Source organism: Impatiens glandulifera, chromosome 6 (genome assembly GCF_907164915.1).
Source record: "Impatiens glandulifera chromosome 6, dImpGla2.1, whole genome shotgun sequence".
NCBI classification, from domain to species: Eukaryota; Viridiplantae; Streptophyta; class Magnoliopsida; order Ericales; family Balsaminaceae; genus Impatiens; species Impatiens glandulifera.
This window is the reverse complement of record NC_061867.1, coordinates 53,061,072-53,086,278: the sequence shown is the minus strand read 5'-3', so window position 1 is coordinate 53,086,278 and position 25,207 is coordinate 53,061,072. Positions and strand designations below refer to the sequence as shown.

The 25,207-nt window shown below is 29.2% G+C and overlaps 4 protein-coding genes across 4 annotated transcripts; 3 read left to right on the top strand and 1 right to left on the bottom strand.

Annotated features, from left to right (window-relative positions):
- Positions 1 to 6,906: 6,906 nt before the first annotated feature.
- Positions 6,907 to 7,492, top strand: LOC124942267 (calcium-binding protein KIC-like). Its single transcript, XM_047482730.1, has one exon. The coding sequence runs from the start codon at positions 7,005 to 7,007 to the stop codon at positions 7,413 to 7,415; it is 411 nt and encodes a 136-aa protein (XP_047338686.1). The 5' UTR covers positions 6,907 to 7,004; the 3' UTR covers positions 7,416 to 7,492.
- A 5,959-nt stretch (positions 7,493 to 13,451) lies between these two features.
- On the top strand, positions 13,452 to 16,206 carry LOC124942012 (ras-related protein RABA3-like). The gene is made up of 2 exons (XM_047482418.1): positions 13,452 to 13,835; positions 15,637 to 16,206. Exons 1-2 carry the CDS (start codon positions 13,606 to 13,608, stop codon positions 16,076 to 16,078), a joined length of 672 nt encoding a protein of 223 aa, XP_047338374.1. The 5' UTR covers positions 13,452 to 13,605; the 3' UTR covers positions 16,079 to 16,206.
- Positions 16,207 to 17,684: 1,478 nt separating this feature from the next.
- Positions 17,685 to 20,131, top strand: LOC124942146 (28S ribosomal protein S14, mitochondrial). Its single transcript, XM_047482574.1, has 3 exons — positions 17,685 to 17,816; positions 18,251 to 18,317; positions 19,429 to 20,131. The coding sequence occupies exons 1-3, from the start codon at positions 17,787 to 17,789 to the stop codon at positions 19,932 to 19,934; spliced, it is 603 nt and encodes a 200-aa protein (XP_047338530.1). The 5' UTR covers positions 17,685 to 17,786; the 3' UTR covers positions 19,935 to 20,131.
- A 1,249-nt stretch (positions 20,132 to 21,380) lies between these two features.
- Positions 21,381 to 22,973, bottom strand: LOC124941095 (AAA-ATPase At2g46620-like). The gene has a single exon (XM_047481366.1). The coding sequence runs from the start codon at positions 22,890 to 22,892 to the stop codon at positions 21,459 to 21,461; it is 1,434 nt and encodes a 477-aa protein (XP_047337322.1). The 5' UTR covers positions 22,893 to 22,973; the 3' UTR covers positions 21,381 to 21,458.
- Positions 22,974 to 25,207: the final 2,234 nt, after the last annotated feature.

Sequence of the window (25,207 nt, the reverse complement as noted above, 5' to 3'; positions counted from 1 at the left end):
AGCTGCCGCGATTCTTCTAGGGCTGCAAAAGAGTCAACTCTAGCTCAAGCTTCGATCTCGACTCAATTAAATATTTATTAATTCAAACTCGAACAAGTTTATAAATTTGAGTTCAAGCTCGACTTTACTATTTACCTACATACTCGACTCGAAAAATTTGAACTAAAATTAAATTTTTAAATATTTATGAAAAATATATATTTTAAATTTCAAGTTTTAATATTAAATAAATAAAAAATATGTATTATTTATTATTAGGCTCGAAAAAGCTCAAGGCATCGAGCAAAAAGTATTATATGAGCTCGAACTCAACTCGAATATTAAACGAGTCGGCTCGAGCTCGACTCGAATTTGATCAAAATCAAACTTAAGTCGAGTTTTGAACGAGCAGCTCGCAAACGGCTTACAAGCATCTTGACTCATTTGCAGCCTTAAATTCTTTTATGATGTTCGGATCGAGTTTTCCACGATCTCTTTTTTCTATCTGCAGCAAATTTTCTATAACGTTCGTATCGAGCTTGTTTATTTTCGATTGTCCTTTCAAAGCGCTAGTTATTAAAATCAAACTATTTAACAAAGTAAAGGTTTTTTCCAGGGATTCATTAGGATAAATTTATGGTTCTATTTCTTTTGTCCCTTTGAAGGGTGAATTATTCAGATCCAATTTTTTTGGTTTAATCTTATAATTTATGGTTCTGTTTTTTTGTTTGCGTTTTAGATCTGAGTATTCAATTAATTAAATGATTTTTCATGAGGTTAAATCTAATAAATTTATGGTTCTATTTCTTTTGGGTGCATAATTATTTCCGTTGAGTCTCATAAATTGAAAATTGTGATGATTTTTTGTATTACAATCATATAAGAGTATTCTTATTGCTAGTAGAAGACACAAAATAATTCAACATATTCTAATTATAGCCTTAATAGTTAGTTCATTTGGTGTATATGTTATGTGATAACCATTCTTGTTGCTACATCTGCTTATGAGACTTTTATTTAAAATCACAAAATATAAAAGATGTGAGAGAAGGGAAATTTGATGAAATGGCCCTCATAAGTGGCTTAATTCCAAAAAAGGCCCGCGTCTACTAATGTTTGCAAAATGGGCCTTTTTGCCCTGCGAAATGTCCATTTTACCCCTGTAATTGCACTTACTCGAATTACACTTACTCGAATTACACTTACGCGAATTACACTTACGCGTATTACATTTACGCGAATTACACTTACGCGTATTACACTTACGCGAATTACACTTACGCGTAATATGTAATATGCGTACATTGAAAGACGCATATTACATATACGCGCATTATGTAATATGCGTCTTTCATACTATATAAAGCCTAATTTTGACCCTCATTTTAAATCTCCAATTTTTAGGGTTCTGACTCTCTCTCAAACTCTATCCCCTTCGATCCCGCTGCTCCTCTAAGGTAAGACATTCTCGTCTCAATGCCTTTTATGTATTCTAAGATTTTGAATATTATCCAAGTGCTATTATGTTGGATGAGGATTTAGGGTTTTAAGTAAATCTTACAAGTTTATCTATGTAAATGACAATCAACAACACATGGGTTTGTACTTCATTGATCTATGGAAGTAGAAGTTAAACATTTCGACGGATATGGAAATTGAAGAGGAGAATCCGACGGAGCTTAACACTCTCAACATCGGTAGAGGATTCGCTAGCGTAGGCAGATTGATGGATGGAGTAGGCAGAAAGTCAGATTGGACGATGAACCATGAATTCAATGCTCATTTATATTAAAAACATGCTCTTTCATTTTGTCTTCCATCTTCCATTGATGATGAACCTATTCCTATTTTGATCTTCTAGAAGGTGCATCCATATATTTTCTGCCAAATTTTTCTTTTGCTGTAATTAAGTAAATAACTTAACATATGGATTAATTACTATGGTACACATTTTCCATTTCCTGGTTTTTTGAAATAAATATAATTTTTAGTTTGTTTGAACATTATTTTCCATTATTGCAGGAGATTCTTGATGGAATTGAGTTTGCTAGGGTGACTCCAAATCAACCTGGGGTTCTATGCGTGCAGTAATGGGGCACCCATAACCTTTTGACTTGAAATATGTTGTTATTCGAATCATTTATTTGAGATATCATGTTGTCTGCTCGTAGATGTGAAACATTATTTTCTGAATTTGGTCAAAACATGCCCTTCTGTAGAATTTCAACTTTTGATTTCGTTTGTATATTAAGGTTCGAGGTTTTGATTTGCTGACATGGATATATCTTTCATCTTCTTCTGGTAGGTTGGGAAGACGTCATTGATGAATCAATAAGAATCATGTGGTACCCTACATTCTGATAATGATTTATTTTGTTGAAGTTCTTTGATGTATTTCTTTGTCTAGTGTTTTATTTATTGCTTCGACTCTGTAAGTATGTGAATCGTAAGTTTAGCAATCAGTATAAGGCTACCATTGGAGTTGATTTCCTTAGTAAAGAAGTTCAACAATTTAAAGTTTGAAGACAGAGCCTTCACTTTGCAGGTCAGCTTTCTTCACTATTAGATTTTGATTGGATTATTTAATTGGTATGTAATGTCAGCACTAGATTCTTTTTTTTAAAATCCTTAAACACATTAAAAAAATGTATTTGGTGGTCACAAAAGGATAATGAGGTTAAATTTTGTGCCATTTTCTTTAGGGTTTAACAACGGGATTCAAACACCTAATGATTTGTAATGAACAAAATGTTTATGTTGAATATGCCAATATGGTCCTATATACTTGATATAATGGCTAGATGATAATTTATATTCATTTTTCATTTTTTAATAAGTTGAACATGGAAATGTCAGTTTGGTGATGGACTAAATGTCTCACTTCTACTTCCAATTTTCATTACACAAGTTGTTATATATTTATATTCTCAATATTCTTAGTATAGTAATCAATCCCTGCAGATATGGAACACAGCATGACAAGAAAGGTTCCAAAGCCTTGGCGTGGCTTTTATCGAGGGGCTGATTGCTAAGAACGTCTATGATGTTAATGTGATGAAGTCGTTTTTGCTTCAGGTACTAACTATTTTGGTTAAAAAATTCATAAATTTACTGAACTAACTATTTTGTTAGTTTTTTGGGGTCTTTTAGGCTAGCCCACATGACCCTGAGAACTTTCCATTTGTGGTCCTATGACAACATAACTAAACTAAACCAATTATTTGATGGGGAATTCTCATTTTTCAGTGCAAATCCAAGGATTGGTTTGGTTGACTATATTTTCTTTTGAACCTAGTTGCTTCATTCACTCCCAAAGAAATTCAGAAGAATAAATGGGCATATAACTTGGACAAGCTAAAAAATTGTATTTTTATATAAGAAAAAAAGAATTTGTTCGAAACCTTAACCCTTCTAGATGGAAAGCTGCATAATAACAGAAGTCTACGAAAAACTAATAGATAGCTGCTTAATATTATTGTCAGGCTGAGGAGAGGCACTGTGGGATTCTTGGCCGACTAATGTGCACTGCCAAAATTGTTGCCAAGCAGGAAGGCCTTGAAGATGGCTTTAGAGTTGTGATTAATGATGGACTAGCAAAATGTAAATCAACACCTTCATGTCCATCTCCTTGGGGGACGTCAAATGAACTGGCCACCAGGCTAAGACTTTATGAAGTTACTTATTAGCTGTGTGAACTCATAAGACACCGACCGACCAAGTAATTTCTGTCATATGATATTTGTAATAATAACATTGTTAAAAATGTTACATTAGACAATCATAATGTGAGATAATGTTCATCTGGTTTGTGATCTTTTGTTAAAAATGTTACTATGACAGTGATATCTTTTCTTTAAGCTTGTGGCTTAATTCTATTTTCTTGTTTGCCTTTATATTTTCCAGAATGACTGGTTTGAGATCATTTCTACATATTTTTTGCCTTTTAAGTGGAAGTACTAAAAGAAACCAGATTAATTTTGACCCTTAAATTAGTATGAGATATTTTTCTCAAATTCAAACATAAACAACAGCCATAGAATAAAATAAACATGCATCTGTGCAGTGCAGTCCAAGAGGCACAATCAATAATAAAGAAGTCAAACATATATATAATTAATTAACTACTTTGTAGTGATCATTGTTATACATCCCCACAATTTTATTATTGTATTTCGAGTAAGATAGATTGAGTCTTTCTCATGTTGAAAGCATTGACTGCAGTGGCGTTGTCTGATATTGTATGCAGATGGTTAAACTGATCAATTGTCAAGTCTAAACATGTAAACGAATGCGGGGAGATCATTACATCTATTTTCGTGTCTATGTTATCAAACACACTCTGGATTGGAGCCAGCTGCACATTGCAACGAACTTATATATGGGTGAAATCCTCCTTAAATCTGTTGTTCCAGATTATGTGTTCCATTATGTACTACCTTCACAAAATATGTTGACTCTTCATTGGGATCATATAAAAAAAATAGAGTTATCATTTTGATATAAACACCATCATTAGTGTAATAGTATTATAGTAGACAAGAGTCAAATAAAACATATGCACCTTTTATCATTGGAGTTAACAAACAGAGGTGCATAACTGACCATTGACACAACATCATTGCATTCAAGTATCAAAGGCGAGCAAAGAAAGGTTAAAAATCCGAAAAAGCAAAGAAGATATATAATTGCCTCCTTGTTCATTTTTTTGCATATTAGTGGAAAAAAACTATATTTACATATAACCAAGTATTATCATCTATAGGCAAGCTTTTAATGATCTTTTTTTAGAATTATATAAAAAAAAAAAAATTGTTCTTTTCTACACCAATAAGGAATCCAGCTTCAGCTAATGCTGCTAGAAGGCTTCCTTGACCAACATCTTTTCCTGTCACAGCGTATTCACTAACGAAAGCCTGAAATAATAGAGTCGGCCTCAGAACCATCTAAATGTTTCTTGCAACAGTTATCTTTTTGTTAATATATATTTATGGAATTAAGTAAATATAAGACAAGATTTAGCGCGTACCTTTGGGCCATTTCGTGATGTTTGATCAAACTTATAAGTCTTAGAGAAGACATCATCTGCATTGTTATAAATTTGTTGAGAAAATCAATTTATTAACAAAAAAATCTAATAACAGGAAGGAAGATTGTAAGAATATTCAGTTCAAATTCTAATCTATACAAAATTACTTATCTTACATGAAAATCATAAAAATCATCTGGATGATCCAATGATTGAGAAGAACCGTCACAAATTGTGATTATCTGGATGTCTGGATAGGCGTGTTTTATGGCAGAATAGAACTGGAGGTAATTCCCTGAAACAACATAGGTTTTCGCAATTTCAAATAGATTATGCATTTCATTTCAGAATTTTGCCATTTGATGGTTTCACATTCGCAGATCATTGAATACTAACATATTTTATTACTATTCATAAAATATGGATCTTTTTCAATAAAAAAATATCATTGAATAGTAACAAAGTCTTCATTCCCAATAGCAACATATTTCAAGTCAAAAGGTTATGGGTGCCCCATTACTGCACGCATAGAACCCCAGGTTGATTTGGAGTCACCCATAGCAAACTCAATTCCATCAAGAATCTCCTGCAATAATGGAAAATAATGTTCAAACAAACTAAAAATTATATTTATTTCAAAAAACCAGGAAATGGAAAATGTGTATCATAGTAATTAATCCATATGTTAAGTTATTTACTTAATTGCAGCAAAAGAAAAATTTGGCAGAAAATATATGGATTCACCTTCTAGAAGATCAAAATAGGAATAGGTTCATCATCAATGGAAGATGGAAGACAAAATGAAAGAGCATGTTTTTAATATAAATGAGCATTGAATTCATGGTTCATCGTCCAATCTGACTTTCTGCCTACTCCATCCATCAATCTGTCTACGCTAGCGAATCCTCTACCGATGTTGAGAGTGTTAAGCTCCGTCGGATTCTCCTCTTCAATTTCCATATCCGTCGAAATGTTTAATTTCTACTTCCATAGATCAATGAAGTACAAACCCATGTGTTGTTGATTGTCATTTACATAGATAAACTTGTAAGATTTACTTAAAACCCTAAATCTTCATCCAACATAATAGCACTTGGATAATATTCAAAATCCTAGAATACATAAAAGGCATTGAGACGAGAATGTCTTACCTTAGAGGAGCAGCGGGATCGAAGGGGATAGAGTTTGAGAGAGAGTCAGAACCCTAAAAATTGGAGATTTAGAATGAGGGTCAAAATTAGGCTTTATATAGTATGAAAGACGCATATTACATAATGCGCGTATATGTAATATGCGTCTTTCAATGTACGCATATTACATATTACGCGTAAGTGTAATTCGCGTAAGTGTAATACGCGTAAGTGTAATTCGCGTAAATGTAATACGCGTAAGTGTAATTCGCGTAAGTGTAATTCGAGTAAGTGTAATTCGAGTAAGTGCAATTACAGGGGTAAAATGGACATTTCGCAGGGCAAAAAGGCCCATTTTGCAAACATTAGTAGACGCGGGCCTTTTTTGGAATTAAGCCACTTATGAGGGCCATTTCATCAAATTTCCCTGAGAGAATGAATTAAATATTTTTTATTTAAAATTTATAATATTTTTATTGATAAATTAAATAATTTAATGATTAAAAATAATACAATAATTGAGTTTTGAATAAAAAATCAAACTAGTTCTAAATGTATCAATCACAATGATAGATGTTGGGCCGGACAGGAAGCTTCGTGGAAACTTAGAATACCAAACCCATTTTGTAAAATTGGAAAAAGACAACAAATTCCAAGATTATCAAACAAAATGAAAAGCAATATGCACCTTCCTAGAAACTCTCATAATAATAATATATACAAAGATTCAATCTTTCTTCTCCATACAAACATAAACCAACCAATAATAAATAACCCACACATCAAAAGTCAACTAAATCAATACCCAATTCCCAATTCCCTTTTATAAACAACTTCTTCATCTGGGTTTTTACTTCAACTGAAAAATAATGGAACCGGAGAAGAAACCACTGGTCGCCGGCGCCGGCGAAGATGGGTTCGGAGAATACCATGATTTGTTAACAGTAATGGCCGACAAACTAGATGCTAACAGTTTTGTGTCGGAATTGTGTATGGGTTTTAAGATGATGGCTGATCCGTTAACTGGTTTGATAACGTCGGAGAGTTTAAGGAAGAATTCAGTTTATTTGGGTTTTGATGAAATGATTAGTAAGGAAGATGCAGAAGGTATGGTTAGAGAAGGTGATCTTAACGGAGATGGGGCGTTAAATGAGACGGAATTTTGTATTCTTATGGTTAGGCTTAGTCCTGGAATGATGGATCAAGCTGAAGTTTGGATTGAGAAAGCTCTTGGTCAAGAAACGACGTCGTTGGGCTCATCTTCTTCTTCTGTGAATTAATTAGGTTTAGTGTTTTTTTTTTTTTAATTCTATGTGGGTTTTAATTTCTACTAAATATATATTATCCACATTTTTCATTTACATAGTCTTATGTCTGCTTCACTCAAATCGTTTCAAATAGTTCTGCAATGAAATCGAAATGAAATCGTGAACTTTTGGTTTCTTAAATTGATTCTTACTATTACATTTGTTTTTTTAATGCAAGACCGATGAATAACTCATCTCCATTTCTTATTTTACTACCACTAGAAAGACAATAGAAGAATCATGACAATACAACAACAAGACTTCATAAAATGCAATGTTAAAATTTTTCTATAATGATTTTTCAATCCACTAAGATAACTTAAAAGTTACAATAATCGTGTTTAATAATCTAGTCATGATTGTAGGTTGTGCTAGTTTATGAATGACAACGTGTGCAATACCCCGAAGATTCAGGTATTTTTTTTGAAGTGTTATTTTATATATTCGAAATTATTATCTTTTATCTCCCTCAATTATTTAGGTATTTTATCCCTCCGAAGATATATGTACATTTTTCAAGTGTTATCTTATATATCCGACAACTTGTAAATTTGAAATTAGATTAAAAGATGAAAGTGTTATGATATTTTCAATTAAAGTTGGTCGCGAATTTTGGATTGTCCATGCCCGGAAAAAAAGTTAAATTTTGTTTTTGTTGTTACTTTATGTTTAGTTTTAAAAAATAAAAAAAAAATAAATTGATTTTTTTTATTGAAATTTAACTCATAACCAAATAAAAATTATAAAAATATATATTGAATTACAAATTATAAAATTTTATGTTTTAAAAACTATAAATTTATCTAAATATTTTTGATAAATCTCTGAGGAGTAGACTGTTCTATCCCATGAAGGACTTCCTAGACTTACTCCAGAACCAAAATAAAATAGTATGTATAAATCTGGTTGTTAACCCCCAACTATTCTCTATATTTTTTACCCAAACTCGATTTGAATTACACATTCACAACCTCGACAAAAGAAGAATACCTCCAGTGAACATCAAGTTTTTGTGTACTATTAACCTTTCCTAACTAAAACAATTTTCCCTCTAATCTCTAGAGTATATCAAAGCACAAATAAATGAAAACCAACCATTTTACATCTTTTGAAGTACTAATTAGGAGGGGGGGGGGGGGGGGGGGGGGGGGAACAAAGAGGTGAACAATAATGGGGGTATTGAAAATGGTATAAAAGTTTTTACTTAGTTTGTTTATTTGTGGCCCAACTTAAAATGAATGATTGATTTCTATTGAACTTAGGACAAACTTGTGTGGGCTAAACTTTTAATGAAATTCTTTTATAGAGTGATACTCAAAATTTTAAAGATCAAAATTTTTAGATTTAATTTTAATTAATAACCTTTTTAATTTGGATTGGATAAGGAGATAAGTAGGGTAATGTTAACTTATTACATTTTAAATATAAATAATGAAAATGATAAAAAAAATATATAAAATTGTAACAAATGAATCGGATATGTATAGGTTGTTGGGTGGCAAATTCATATGAAATTTAATTTCAATGGGTCCCATATTTAGTACTTTGTAAACTCTTTTTTATAAAAGACACGCCAAACAGACAATGATATGCCCATGTGTTATATTTCCTTAAATGCCCTCCAAATTGTTTTCCTAATTAAGTTTTTAAATTAATTTTAATTTTAAAAAATATATTATTATAGGTGAGCATTCATTACATATACCCAAATAATTGAACCTATTAATATTGAATTTTTGATATAATGAAAATTAATAAGACTAGATATATATAATTTATTTAAATAAGTGAATCAAAATATATTAGTTAAAATTATAATATAAATATATATATATATACTCAATATATCAATTTGTTTTTTCTCTTTATTTAATAAAATAATTTGTTTGACATTATTATTATCTTGATATTTTTGTAATTAATTTTATTTGATTAACAATACAGTTAATTAAAATTAATTTACAAACATGTGTTTTTAATATGAGAAATCATTAAAATAATTATTAAATTGACTTAATATATGATATATTCAATCCACCTAATATCTTGATATTATATAATTAATATAGTAAAATCAAATTTAAATATATATATAAAAAATAAACTTGATTCGATATGCAATTATCCCTAAATATTATCATATTTCTCTCATTTTTTTATAGTATATTCAAAGTAAACTAGAGTGATTTAAAGTTTAAAAAATATTAGCTAAATAATTTTAAATTGTTGTAAAATATGAAAGGTAAATAAATAAATATGTATCAAGGTTTTTGTTCATCAAATTCTGCCTTATTTGGAAAACAGATCTGGATTTGGAAAACAAATTATTTAAAAACATTTTTAAAATATATTTTTAATATATTAATTTAGTTGAAATAATATTATAAAATATATTTTAATAATGTATATATTAACAAATTTAATATAATTTGTTCATGTTCATACAGACCGTCCCTTATTTATACTATAACTTTTTTCTTTTTATTTTTTTAAATAAATTTAAGAAAAAAATAGTTGGAATATTCCAATTATTATTTATAGTTATTTTCCTAAAACTAAGAAAATAAAGTAACATGAGACTTAAGTATCAATATTTAAATACAATAATCGTCTAAATAGAAGAAGCCAAATAGAAAAAGGATAAAAATGATATAAATAACCTAATACATCTCAAAAAGTATAGGCCACGAATTCTCTATTACAATTAGGCCTTGTTAATTCATGTCTAATTCTAAATAGTTTTTTATTTTTATAAATTATTAAAATATATTTTATTTAATTATAATATTTAGAATGTTAAATAAAAAATATATGAAACTCAAATAATCCATTTTTTAAGAAAAAGTAAACTACATCAAACAAGTTTTTAACCATGTTAATTCATGTCTAATTCTAAATAGTTTTTTATTTTTATAAATTATTAAAATATATTTTATTTAATTATAATATTTAGAATGTTAAATAAGAAATATATGAAACTCAAATAATCCATTTTTTAAGAAAAAGTAAACTACATCAAACAAGTTTTTAACCACACCGACATTTTTTATTCACTATTAGAAGTTTATTGAACATTTCACCATATTTTTTATATTTCAGTTTATTATTTTTACCACTCATGAAATATTATTGCCTTTATAATATATTGTAAAGTATATATATATATATATATATATATATATATATATATATATATATATATATATATATATATATAATATAATTTTAACATTAAAAGATACACCATTTTTATTTATAAAAATGTCTATACTTAAAAAACAAAACTTATTCCAAAAGTAGTACTCTAACTGAGGGCTAATTTCATTGATTATAATCTCAAATAAATTGCTAATAATAATTTAAAATTAATAAAATAGATAAACTCGATATATAGGTTAATATACCTTTTTTTTAATGGTTAAAGTGTGATATTACCTCATCATTTTTTTTTAATATAATTCACTATTTTGTTTATCTAATTATTAAAAAATAGTAACTTATTTTATTTACTTATTCTATCAAAAATTTATCGTTATTTATTTAAGCGCATCCAAAATTTTTTAAGCCCATCCCACCACCACCAAATCTTAAGCGTCCTTTTATATATATATCTAACTTATTTTTTGAACATTTAGTGAATCAGATAAAATTAATAAGATGTAAATAAATTTCAAACTCACTCTAAATTGAAGCAAATAAAATAAACTAAAACAAATTAAAATGAATATTTTTAAAACATGAATAAACTGAAATTGAGATTAATTTGTGATGTTCAATTCTTTAGATAGTTGCGATGAAATTTGACAGAAGCAAGTGTTCTCGTCCGAATAAGACGTTGATAGTTTTTATGTAGAGCATCGTTACAATATATTCGTTAAAATGTTTCTATATTATTTTTGTTGAGAGAAACTTTGAGAGTCAAATATTTCATCAAAAATATCGTTCTTTGGAAAAAATGTTATTCACAGTAAAAAAATTTTGTATTATGGTTAGTCGTTTGTGTCACGATAATATATTAAATCGACAAATCACTTACTTTTACATTGTCGAAGGTAGACCAATAACTATATCTAAAACATTTTGTGGAGTATTACTGTGATTCATTAGGGGATACCCAAATATTTAGGTAGTTGTAGAGAAGTTTGAATTAATGCGGTTGATATGACAAGTCTACATAGTTGGGTTATCATCATCAATATTTTTTGGTGAACTATCTAGTTTGAGTGAAATCGTCAACTTTCAATGGTCGTAATCATTTAATGCGCATAATTCATAATGCTATTATAATAACGTTTTCTGATATTCATTTCAAAAAGTCGAATGAATCCATCGGAAAGTAATCGTTTTTCTCAAAAATTTACGAGTTCGTTAACCTGTTAAATAAAAATTATATCACATATTGTCGTTTTGCTCATCATTTTTAATATATAAACCTTTTAAAAAAATGATTAAATTGGTGGAGCGGGATTAGATCATTTGCTCCCACATATCCCCGTTCTCTCACGGTCAGGGGCGGATCCAAGTGTAAGCTTGCCCGGGCTACAGCCCGGGTAGTCCAAAATAATTTGTATGTGTCCGGAAATAACAACGGTAAATTACAGTCGTTATTGATGTTTTTCCGTCGTTAAAAGGTGACGGTGTACTTGGTTTATTTCGTTTGTTTAACCCAGATATATTTTTTTGATAAAGAATTAGTCCGGGTAGATTTCAAATCCTGGCTCCGTCCCGGCTCACGATGAACGAAAAAAAAAAGATGAAACAGTCGTTAAAAAATTACTCACTATATTTAAAAAAGAAAAATAAAAAGAACAGATAATATGTGCAGGCAACGTAGTAAATTTGAGCACCGACTCATATGATGATAATAGAAATAACAAATATTGGTCAAATGACAGCTAAAGGCTAAAAAGCATAATAATAATTATGTTGATTATTGAAGGACAATTACGTCATAAAGTAAAATTAAATTTCCGGTCATTTCGCCTGCAATTGAGAGTCAAAGAGTAAAGGTAAAATAGTCCACCGCCTACTCCCGCGTTTGTTTGAATTCAGTTTTCTACATTTTCAAATCACTCTTAAAGCTTGTTTGATTTGGATTATATTTAGATACTTCATTTTAACTTGCAAAATCTTTTCTAACCTTAATTATCAACAATTAATTAAAGATAATTTTTACTACAACACAATTTTTTCTGATAAATACACTTTTGACAACTTTTAATTGATTAAGCTCTACTTTAATATTTATTGTACATAACTAAAATTAGTTAGTTTAGATGAACCCATAACAAATTGAGATATTTTTAAAATTTTATTTTTATATATTATTTATACAATTTAATATTTACATCATCCTATTATGTTTTATTATTTACTAAATTTTTTTTATATGTAACTTTCATATGAATTTACTAAGATATTTTTTTTAATTTAAAAAAAATTTAAATAAATTGAGCCGAATAATTCGCCTCAATCAAAAATTAATGAGAAGTGATACGGGAGAAAATTTTGGAGAGAGAATAAAAGAGAAAACGACCTGACACTACATAGCTGAAAAATGAAAAGGGTGAAGAGAAAGAATAGAGAGTGAAAATTTGTAATTTTCAAATAATTCAGATTTGACATTTCCCTCTATTGTATTCTATCTTCCGGTCATTTATCAAAGATGAATGATAAACTTAACGAAAACAAGTTCACGAATCCGACGTAGCTTGTTATGTTGTTCCCACGTTTCTAAAGTGCTCATTTTGGTCCCGAAAACGCCCATTTTGTAAAAAAAAAAATTATTCCAAAATAGCCGTTTCAAACATTTTGTTTCAAACATTTTGAAGACGTTTTTGGAAATTTGGAAAAATTTCTCTTCTACCGACATGTCCGGCCACGTTCATTTGTGCATTTACTTTTACTGAGTTTATCATTTTTTTTTTCTCTCAAAATTAATATACCATAGTATTAAATCACTCTGTTTCTCTCTCTAAAACAGATTTGAGTGAGATTTGGTTAGTTAAGAAGGGAGGGAAAGTGTATAGAGAAATATAACTGTATAAGTAGAAAACCCGAGAGTAATTAACATTTCCTACTTTAAAAGGAACTTTCCGCCATTAATATTCATTCATCCCAAACAAAGAAGAAGAAGAATCGATCGACTTCCTGCCTGCCGAAGATGAAAGGAGGAGAAGAATACGGTAATCCAGATAGAATCGATTACATGTTCAAAGTAGTAGTGGTTGGTGATTCCGCCGTTGGAAAGAGTCAGATTCTATCTAGATTTACTAAAAACGAGTTCTGTCTCGATTCCAAATCAACAATCGGCGTTGAATTCCAAACTCGTACTGTAACGATCAATTCCAAGCTCGTCAAGGCTCAGATCTGGGATACCGCTGGCCAAGAAAGGTTTTCTCTCTTACTCTCTTCTTCTTCCTCTGATCAATTTTAAGATCCTTAATAAAAAATGCTGTGTTCTGATTTTAAAACTAATTCTGCATCGATCGTCTTCTTCATATATGGATCCTTATATGATATTGAAAATGATGTTCTTCATTATCTGATTCATTTTACTCTTTATTGGTGAAAGGAAAGAGTAGTATTGATAATTCAGATAGGTTTTAGTGATGAATTTGTTCTGGAAAGAGATGAAGTTATGATTTTTATATATTTTATTCTGTAATTTTGGGGCCCATGCAATTATGATGATTCATGTTTCCTTTATAATAACTTCGTCAAAAAAGCAGCAGATAGTTATGTAATTCAAAGTTACCATAACTACTGCTGAATCCTTCCTGTATTCATCACAGTAATAATAATAACACAAATATTTTATAAAATATTTAGGTAAAATATTGAAGAAATGCTTATGGATTCATTTGAGATCCTCTGCTCCCCTGTTCCCTATCTCGGGGATTGAGGTCGAAATAGTAAAAACATTTTTTTTATGGACGGTTTTGCCAGAAGGTAAAAAATGGGAGCAAAATCTTTGCTCGTATGGATTTATGCTAACTTTTTACTGATGACAATATTCCTTTCAATTGAAAATCTAAAAATTATTTCTCTTATTAAATTTTTAATTTCATATAGATTACTATTTCTTTTATTTTAAAAGATTAGAAAAAGATTGCTCTAGATTTTTGTTAGTCTAATTTAAGTAGATTGAATCATGCCAAAGAAAGAGAATATATCACGATTTTTATTAAGAATATCTAAATTTGAGTGAGAATACTTGTTATTAGATAGTATTAACTTATTTTTAGAGAATAAAATCAGATTTCTAAATATATATATATATATATATATAATTGAGCCGAGCTAAGCAGTGTCAGGTTCAAGTTCGGCTCGTCTAATATATCTCAAGCACGTTTTGAGCTTTTACAATGAGCTCGGTTTGTATGAATTTAGTTGATCTCACGAGCCGCTCGTGTTCGTCTAATCTAGTATATGTCGAACTCGTTTTAAGTTTTTACAATCAAGCTCGACTTATATGAATTTAGTTGAGCTCATGAGCCGCTCGTGTTCGACTCGTTTAGAGCTCTTTTAGAAAGCTGAACTCCTCCGGAGCTTGTTTACCTGGATATATAAATTTAATTTATAAATTAATAAATAAATATATATAATAATTTAATGATATTAATTATTTTAAAATATATATTTATAAATTACTTAAATATTTTTTTAATGATTTAACAATTATATTTAAATGATATTATAAACGAATTTGTCTGTTAGCTTATAAACGAACATGTTCGTGAGCCCATAAACAGATATGTTCGCGAGTTTACGAGCCGAATATCGAGAAGCTCAAGCTCGTCTCATTTAAATTTTTGATCTTTTAAATAAGCCTGAGTTCGGCTCGTTAAGATTAATGAACGAACTCGAACAAGTTTTTTGTCGAGCCTAGCTATGTTCATTTATCTCCCATATATATAATTGTTACATTATGTTTTAATATTTATTTATTAAATGCAATTATTATTACAATAATTATTTTAATAATGCATGCATTATGATTTAGATCATGTTAAAGATAATGATTGATTGTCTTTAGATAATTATTAATATTTATTAGATTAAATATAATTATTATTATTATCTCCTATTTTAATGATTAATGTTTAAGCTAATCATCAAATAAAATAATTAACAAATATCTTAACATCATAAATTTGATTGTTTCCAAATTAATAGGTTTGTTATGGTCCAGGTATCGAGCTGTAACAAGTGCATACTATAGAGGTGCCTTAGGAGCAATGTTGGTCTACGACATTACCAAGAGACAAACGTTCGATCACATAGCAAGATGGGTCGAGGAACTTCGCCTCCACGCCGACAGCTCGATCGTGATCATGTTGATAGGAAACAAGTCCGACATGGTCGATGCAAGGATGGTCCCGACTGAGGACGCGGTCGAGTTTGCGGAGGAACAAGGCTTATACTTCTACGAGACGTCGGCACTCAATGGGGATAACGTGGAGACTTCGTTCCTCAAGCTTCTCGATGAGATCTTCAAGGTGGTTTCGAAGAAACGATTGGAGGAAGGTAATGTGGGATTACCTTTAACATCGGTAGGAACAAAGATCGATGTGATATCTAGTCAAGATTTCGAGATTAGTGAAATGAAGAAGATTTCATCGTGTTCTTGTTGAATTGATTGATTTTTAGTTGATCTAGTGTTTGTTAAGATTTATAGCTAATCAAACTTTGATATTAATGAATGATGATTTGATTTGATTTGGCAATTGGAAGCATATATATATGTTATGTAATTGTGTTTGATTTATGAAATTGGAAAATATTAATAAATTTATATATGTATGTTTAATTATGTTATATTGTAAAGTATTATATTTTTTATAAAGTGATATTGAGATCTAGATGACATAGACCAATTTCTTAATCCAAAATTATATTAACTTCCAGCCCATTTGGATTTGCAATACCAGGCTGGGAAATTTAAGAGAGAACAAATGATTATACAGCTGAGTTTTATAATAATGAATGAATGAATGATGATGATTTGATTTGGCAATTGGGATATGCTTTCTTGCTTTACTTTATATTTTTTGTTAATAGGTTATTATAATTGGGTCCATTTAGAAGAATATTATGTAATTGTATTTTTTAGTTCATAATATTATGTAAATGTATTGTAATGTCATTCATTTGGAAGTATATTATGTATTTATAGTTTTATATTGAATATGAATGTGATTCATTGAGTAATGTTAGTCTATTTTTAGAGGTTAGGATTGAAACTAGATAGAATTGTTGAGTCACTATTGCGAATTTAGGTTAGGGTCAAGGTGAGTTTAAATTTATTCCGACAAAAAAAAATTGTTTTTTTTATAAGAATGTGACACCACTTTCCTAATTTTCTATTTAAAAAATTTATATTTATCTATTTATTTAAATAATTATAAAAAATAGGCAACAACATATATTGTTTCATTTATAATTCTCAGGCAAAAGTGAAGTTCATCCAATTTTATTTATTTCAAACTCAACCTAACTTAAATTCTTGTGATTTATCTAGATAGAAATGAATTGACGTACTTCAATGATTTAATTGACCGATACTTATCATTCACAAATCTCAACACTATTATTATTACGTTTTTTTTATATTCGTTTTTGTGAAGTTCGTTTTGACGGTTAGTAATTTATTGCCTTCTCGGTGACTTTTATGCCATTAATCTTTTTTATAAATTATAAATTTTTGATATTTTATTTTATTGTTATTGATTTTTTTTCTTAAAAGATAAACAAAATATGAGCAATGTTATTTTGTAGTAGTGCTAAATTTGAAACACTTTTAACGCTTAAATAACGATATTTTATCGTAACGTTTATGTTTTATATATATATATTTTTTATTAAAGTTCTTATATATCTATAAAATCAATCACCAATTTAAATAAAATAAGATATAATTTTTATGTTTATCATACACAAAATCCATTTATTTTTGTGGTAAGTTGTAAACTTTATATTTTTTTCAATTTTAAGAACTCTATTATAAATTCCGATTCTCACCTATAACGTTATAGATTTCGATTCTCACTGGTTAAATATTGTTAGAAGTCTAATTAAATCAAAATTGTGAATGCTAAAAAAGGCTACATACCATTTTTACCTTAAATTAGTTTAGTCCTCTATTTAAACATGTTTATTTTGTTTAATAATATTTATACACTCCATATTACTCAAGGATCATTTTATACATTTTAGTTCTCTTTTGTATACAGTGAATATTACACCCTTTCGCTTCATCCGTGTGCCCTAGTTTTCGTCTTCTATAATCAAGCTCAATCCATCGATCAAGAATCAAGAAAATCGCCTAGATTCTACTCAACAATGGCCACTCTACGGCGCATTATCACTCAGGTCAGTTATAAATCATCTTTCCGATCATGATTCCTTCTTTCCGATCCATTTTGATCTATTAATCAAACGATGCGATTACATGTAGCAAAACCGGTAATAAGTGTGCACGTTCTTTGATTATAGTAGGTCTGTTTCTTCTTTTGTTAAACGGTTGGCTGATGATTTAGTTTTCTAGATTCCGCATCATTGTTCCCTCGATTTTGATCTATTAATCAAACGAATCGATTACATGTAGCAAAAACGTTAATAAATATATACGTTCTTTGGTTATAGTAGGTTTATTTCTTCTTTTGTTAAACGGTTGGCTGATGATGTTGAATTTTGGCAGTAATTGTGTCTGTCCTTAATCAAACCTAATGGTTGATAGTTGAAATTTCATTTGCTTTTGATTGTATGACTCAATTTCTTTCTCTTATGAATGATGTTTTGAGTAGGTTTCAAGTATGCAGTTGAATTATGTGGCTGGAAGTTCTTGTTCCTCTATTCAACGATTTGGAGTAGGTATGTGTTCTTTGTTGTAAGGATGTTGAGTTAATTAAATCATCCGAATATTAGAGTAATTGAGAGTTGCTTTCATTTAAATGTTTGCCTGAATGAACTGATTAGAGTAACCAAATCCTGTTCTTTCCACTTTTTATTCATATTCTCTACTAGTTAGTTCTTAATTCAAGTGGAATTAGTCTTGCCTAAGAGAACAAATGTCTCAGTTTTGATTCTCATTAAGAACGTCTTCAGTTGAATTAGGTGGTTCAGAAAAAAGAAGAAATTAGTTATGTTTCTTAACTCACTAGGGTAGCTCTCAAGTGTAAGGAGTCTTGTCTAAGAGACCATATATCTCATATTCGATTCTCACTAAAAACGTTTTAAGTTGAATTAGGGGGGTCATGACTGTGGGAGTCGTGTTAGTTCTTCCTCTTAACCCATTAGAGTAGCTCAAGTAAAAGAGTCTTGTCTAATAAATGTTAGGTTTCATTTTCAATTTTCACTAAGAACGCCTTAAGTTGAAGTATTAGGCAATGATTATGGATAGTTATGCTACTTCCGCTTCTTAACTCACTAGGATAGCTCAAGTAAAAAGAGTCTTATATGAGACCATATATCTCATGTTCGATTTCCACTAAAAACGCCTTAAATTAAAGTAGGGGGTCATGATTGTTGAGAAGCATGCTAGTTCTGTTTCTAAACCCATTATGGTAGCTCAGGTAAATGAGTCTTGCCTAAGAGACCATATGTTTCATTTTCAATTTTCACTAAGAACACCTTAAATTGATTTAGGAGGTCATGATCGTAGGGAGTCATGCTAATTTTGTTTCTTAACTCTCTATGATAGCTCAAGTCAAAAAGTATTGTCTAAGAAACTATAGGGAATCATGTTCGATTCCTACTTAAAAACGTTTTAAATTGAAATAGAGGGTCATGACTGTATATAATCGTGCGAGCTTCCTTCGAATAATAAACTCTTGTTTCAAAAAGAAGAAATTAGTTATGCTTGTTGAGATGAAAAATTACTGAAAAAAAATAATGACAATTGTAGTTTCTGCAAGTATTTGATCCAAGCAGAATCATGTCTATCAATCATAAGCAACGTGACAAAATCTCTTATCAATTGCAGGGAAAATCTCCGGTCTTGTTCTTCATCAAGGCACAATACCATCGCAAGTGGGAATCAGTAATTCTCTAAAGCAATTCTCAACAAATCCAATAATGAAATCACTAAACCTAAATTCCAAGCCCTCAACTCTAACTCTTACCAGTTCCTTCCATTCTTCAAGTTTCAAACAAGAAACCTTTAAAAAGGACCTTCCAAGCAATAAAATGCTTGTCCACAGAAACATAAGGGATTACAAGCGTAGATTACTTGTAGCCAAGTACGAACTAAGGCGAAACCTTTACAAAGCCCTTTGTAGAGATCCAGATCTTCCAAGCCATGTTCGTGAGAGACATCGTATTAAACTGTCCAAATTACCAAGAAACAGCTCCTCTACTCGGGTCAGGAACAGATGCATATTTACAGGTAGGCCACGAGCAGTTTACGAGAAATTTCGAATGTCTAGGATCGTGTTTCGTGAACTAGCTTCACGTGGTGAGCTTATGGGCGTCAAGAAAGCATCTTGGTAAGATTCTAAACCAGGTAACTTTTCCATCTTGTTTTTCAGACTAACATTTGTTTTCTTGACATTGTGTTTTTGCTTCAAGAAATTGATGCTATTATAATGCTGTAATTCAATCTGAAAAGAAGATTGTTTAAGTTATAGACATTGTTTTGTAAACTGTGTTTGTTTGTTTGTTTTGTTCAATCTATTTTTAATTTAGTAGTTTTATTTTTACACCTATATAGTGAAAAATATATTTTGTAAGAAGTTGATTTGCTTATCAAGCTTTTGAAAAATAAAGTTGTAACTTACTTTACCTTCGGTCCAACCATCGTTTCGGATTCTGGCTTCAATAGAGTACCTCTCGAACTGGCCAGAATTCGGTCCAAATGATTCGCCAAGAAATTTGATCTGAAAATTTCCGGTTAGAGGCCAAAATCCGGTTTGATAAGATGGTTCGCTAAGAAATTTGACCCGAAAATTTGCAGTTTGAAAGGTGCGGATGCATCACCTACTTCTTTGGCGACATTAACTGGAGATTCAATCTATCCAAGTTCTCGCCTTTCATGCGACTAAAACATTCTATTATTCGTTTCTCACGAACTACGAAACCACATCAAAAAGAAAACAATTATCGATTATTAGTAATAAAAACCTCTTCAATCTTTGAAATATGTAAGAATTGAACTCCAAAAGGGAATTGAGAATTTTTCTGATTTTGATCTTAAAAACCTATTTTTAAAAGATGTTTTTTAAAATCTAACATCAATTTGCAATAATTCAATAGTATAAATTTCTACCATTCTAAAAGGCAATCTCAAACTATTATGTGACTCAACTGCCCAACAAATACTACGACTAACCATTCTATGTTTTGGTCCGACCAATTGAATGAAATTCTCAAAAAAAAATCGGGTTGACGATCAAATAGTTTTCAAAATCTTAATAATATAACAGTGTAACTTTTATTTTTCCCTTAAAATCTTAATTGTTTATGTGCCATTTAGAATACTAATTTTTTTTTTACTGATAATAATATTTTAAAAAAAAAGAGACCAGAACAAGGCCAGGCTCAAGCGAGAAATGAGGCTTTTATTACCCAGACGAAGAAGCTTCGTCAGATGAAGACGGCGGCCTTTGTTCCACACAGGCTCAAATGTATAAGTTATTCACATGTCACTACATTTAAAATACCGTTCGCATCCTATCACAAAGAGTCAAAAAAGATATGAACTGTTAAAAATAAAAAAAATGACTTAAGCCACTTGACTTTCCAATTCCATAGGAGAATCAGTCTCTCCATTCGTAATTTGAACTTTTTTATTACTTTGTTCAAGTTGATCGCTTTCCTCCTTGGATCTGCCACCACTCTCTTTGATATTTTCGTCAGCCATCTTAGTGGTGCGCCCAATAATTCCGCTTGATCATTTCTACCAACTTAAAGCCCCCGTTAGGATTCTTAAAATGAAGTGTATATAAAATACATTGAAAAGTTAATTCTAATAATCTAAGAGAAAATTTACACTTGGGACAATAGATTATACATAGATTAACGTTTAATCATAGCCGGTTCTATAAGAACCGGATCATAATCAACCGGTCCAACTTTCTTCAAAGTTTTCAATTTCAACAAACCGTATAACTTCCTTAACTCCTTAACCGGCAAACTATCCTTCCCAAACACGCCTGACTGGAGAAGCTCAACTGAATCATCCAATCGCCGGTGATCGGCGCCGGCGTTCTTCTTCGTCTGCAACGCCGTGATCACCGATTTCATAGCACGGCTAGGCGATCCACGATTAGCGATCATGATTTCACTTACCTCTGCAGGACTTATATTAGCGGTATGAAAAACCTCCTCCACTTGTTGAAAAAGCTTGTGTTCTTTAACGCCGAGATAATTATTAGCGAAAAGTTTGAACGATTTGAAATCGCATAATGGAAAATAGATCTGAACATCGATTCTTCCTGGACGGAGTATTGCCGGATCGATTTCATCCTTACTGTTCATCGTAAACACCATGATTTTCTCTTCACTTGAACAGGAGTTCAATATTCCGTCCATGAAGTTCAACAAACCTGATAAACTCACCGCTGTAGATTCCGATTTCAGGTACAGGTCCAGATCTTCGATGACGATCAATGATTTGTTCTTTGTTTGTAATAAAAGCATCTTTAAATCGGAATCATTTGAGATTTGAGATAGATTGAGATCGTAAACATCATACGATAGAAATCTCGCCATCGCCGCTACAAAACTCGATTTACCAGTACCTGAAGGTCCGTATAGAAGGAAGTTCTTCTTCCAGACTCTGCCAATCCGATGATAATACTCTTCAGATTTGAGAAATGATTCGAGATCAGATTTCACTCTCGCTTTAACATCTGAATCCATTACCATAGTTTCGAAACTCGATTGATGCGTAAACGGAACACACGACCAACGCACATCTCCATCTCCATCTCCTCGATTACTACTGTGATTAATGAAAAGGTTAAGTTCTCCCCTGCGCTGTTCAATCTCGTCGGAAATAGTATGTATATGTTGTAGATAAGAACGGAGAATCCTTCGTTTATCCTTCTTCTTAATCCTCAAAACGAGAGTCCTCTTCTTCTCGTTTGTCCATGAAACCCTAGCACCGAGGAAAACGTCGTGTACGGTTTGATTATCGTCGAGTGAGAGAACAATATCGTTCGATTTCTTACCGGCGAATAGATTTGTGAAGTCGGAATCCTCAAGTGAAGATGTGGAATTGAGGTATGTAAGAACTTTTTTATAGAATTGATTCTGTTGAGTACTGTTATCGTTGTTAATTTGTGGAACTTTGAAGAACTGATGAACATAAATTGTATCTTCAACTGAATGTTTCCATTTGATTAGAAGATGAATAAGAGACGTTTGATACAAGAACAGCCGGAGAATTACGTAGAAGGAGACGCCGGAGAAGATGTAGATAATGGAAGTGATAAGTAATGAAAGCATATCGATCGATTGATGAAGATGAGATTGGTGATTTGGTGTAATATATTGATGATTTCTGATGATGAAGAAGGAAGAAGAGAAGAATGGTGTTTTGGACTTTCGAAGAAGATGATTTCTGCAACTTTCCAGGTATTAGACTTATTCTTCTTTGAAAATAAAAATTTTTAAAAAAGACGGCTTTTTTGAATTTATTTATTTTAAAAAAATGCTGGGGGAGTCTGTTCCGTGACAGAGAAGCTGGTTAGGAAAAGGATTTGATTTTTGTGTCCTTTCATAATTAATTAAAATAATTATTTTAACTCCTATCACATCTTTAAAATTAAATTATATTATATTTTGATCATTACATATTTTAAAAAGATTATTATTGATTTTTTAAATAGATTGTATTTGATTTTTTTTTATTCTACTAATAAATAAGTATTAAATAAAAAATTATTATGAAGTCAAAAACAAAATAGTAAAAAATTTGTTAACTTGTAAAATTATTATTAATATATTTATTTAATTTATTTTGTAAAGAAAAAAAAATCAAATTCAAATACTATTTGTTTTATAAATAATATTAAAAAAACTAGTTTCCAAAATTTTAAATTACTTTTAAATTGAAAAGAATATAAATAATATGATTTTTTAATCCAAACATGTTAAAATAATATATTTTTAAAAATAACTCATATATATTTCGAAGTAATCTAATATCAAACCAGATATTATTTATAAATCTTTTAAAAAATAAAATTATCATTGAAATATATTAAAATCCCGTTGATTGTTTATCACACCATTAATAAATGTAAATCATAACAAATATGATTATATATTTACTATAATAAAATTAAATAATTTATATACTAATCTTTTCAATACCTCAATTATCTTATGCAAATATTGATTGAGATTTTTTAATTATTTTAAATTAATTAAACATGATTTTACTCTTTCACTGATTAATTAACTCAATTAATTAATTATTTTTTTATTTAAAAATATATTTTAAGAATTTTTATTAAATATATATATAATTTTCAAAGTTATATTAAACAAAATTATTAAAATAATTAACATATTATTTCATTAACCCTATAAAAAAAACCTTATTATAATAATTATGAACATGTTATTTCATTAACCCTATAAAAAAAAACTTATTATAATAATTATTATTACAATATAATTAAATAAAATTAAGTATTTAATTATATTAATATTACACAACTATGATTATGAGTTCTTATTTTAGTGGAGTAATATATATATATATATATATATATATTAATATATATATATATATATATATATTTATATTATAGAAATTATAATCTTATAAATTATAACCTAGTTATTTAATAAGTTGTTATATTTATATAATCTATTAATATAAATTTTAATATTTGTAAATGTAGAATGAACTTAAATTTTTCTATATATATATTACAAATAATACTATAATATATATCAATTTCATTTTTAAAATATATTTTAAATTTATGATATATATAATAATTTTATTTTAGTAAAAAAAACTATATTTTATTTTAAATTTTAACTATATATTTTATATTTATATTTTTTTTAATGTTGTAAAACCCTACAATATTCTAAGACCCGTGTCTAGATATATGATTATAATACTAATAGTAAATTTAGTTAGTTGTTTGGTTTATTATTTTGTATAAAAAGTATTTAAAAGTGATATAATTTATACTTTAAACTAGGTACTATCTTGTACCTAGTAAAACCAGTTATTAACATATATAAAAAATATATTTATATATTTACCCTTAAATTTGATTATGTATTTTTTCTTTAAAAGACATATTTTTATATTTATCTTTCTATTTTGATTATTTTTTCTTTGAACATCCATATTTAATATGTTATCTTAATTATAATTTTGGTAATTATATTTGTTTTATTATCTTATTAATTATGTGAGCAGTGTAAGCAGTTTGGTTTTGAATCATTTTCTTTAACAACTAGTATATTTTTAAATGAGGTAAAAAAATTACTTATTACTAAAGTCATAATTTAATACCGTGATAAGAAACTTATTTTTTAAATTAGATAAAAGAGTATAAATTAGATAAAAGAGTATAAGATTTCCCAATGAATATAGAAATACAAAAACTGAAAGTGAGAATCAAAGTCTTATTATTTAACATGAAACATCTCCTTTTGTTAACAACATTTTATAACATAACAAAATAAAATAAAAAAATGTGTTTACAAATTACAACTAATAATAAAAAAAACATGAATGATGAGAAATAATAATAATAAAAAAATTAAGTAAATATTATTTTAACAATTAA

Coding starts and splice junctions, on each gene's coding strand:
- LOC124941095 (XM_047481366.1), bottom strand. CDS start 22,892: ATGCTTTCATTACTTATCACTTCCATTATCTACATCTTCTCCGGCGTC.
- LOC124942146 (XM_047482574.1), top strand. CDS start 17,787: ATGGCCACTCTACGGCGCATTATCACTCAG. Junction 17,817..18,250: donor TACGGCGCATTATCACTCAG/GTCAGTTATAAA, acceptor TGTTTTGAGTAG/GTTTCAAGTATGCAGTTGAA. Junction 18,318..19,428: donor TATTCAACGATTTGGAGTAG/GTATGTGTTCTT, acceptor TATCAATTGCAG/GGAAAATCTCCGGTCTTGTT.
- LOC124942267 (XM_047482730.1), top strand. CDS start 7,005: ATGGAACCGGAGAAGAAACCACTGGTCGCCGGCGCCGGCGAAGATGGG.
- LOC124942012 (XM_047482418.1), top strand. CDS start 13,606: ATGAAAGGAGGAGAAGAATACGGTAATCCAGATAGAATCGATTACATG. Junction 13,836..15,636: donor GATACCGCTGGCCAAGAAAG/GTTTTCTCTCTT, acceptor GTTATGGTCCAG/GTATCGAGCTGTAACAAGTG.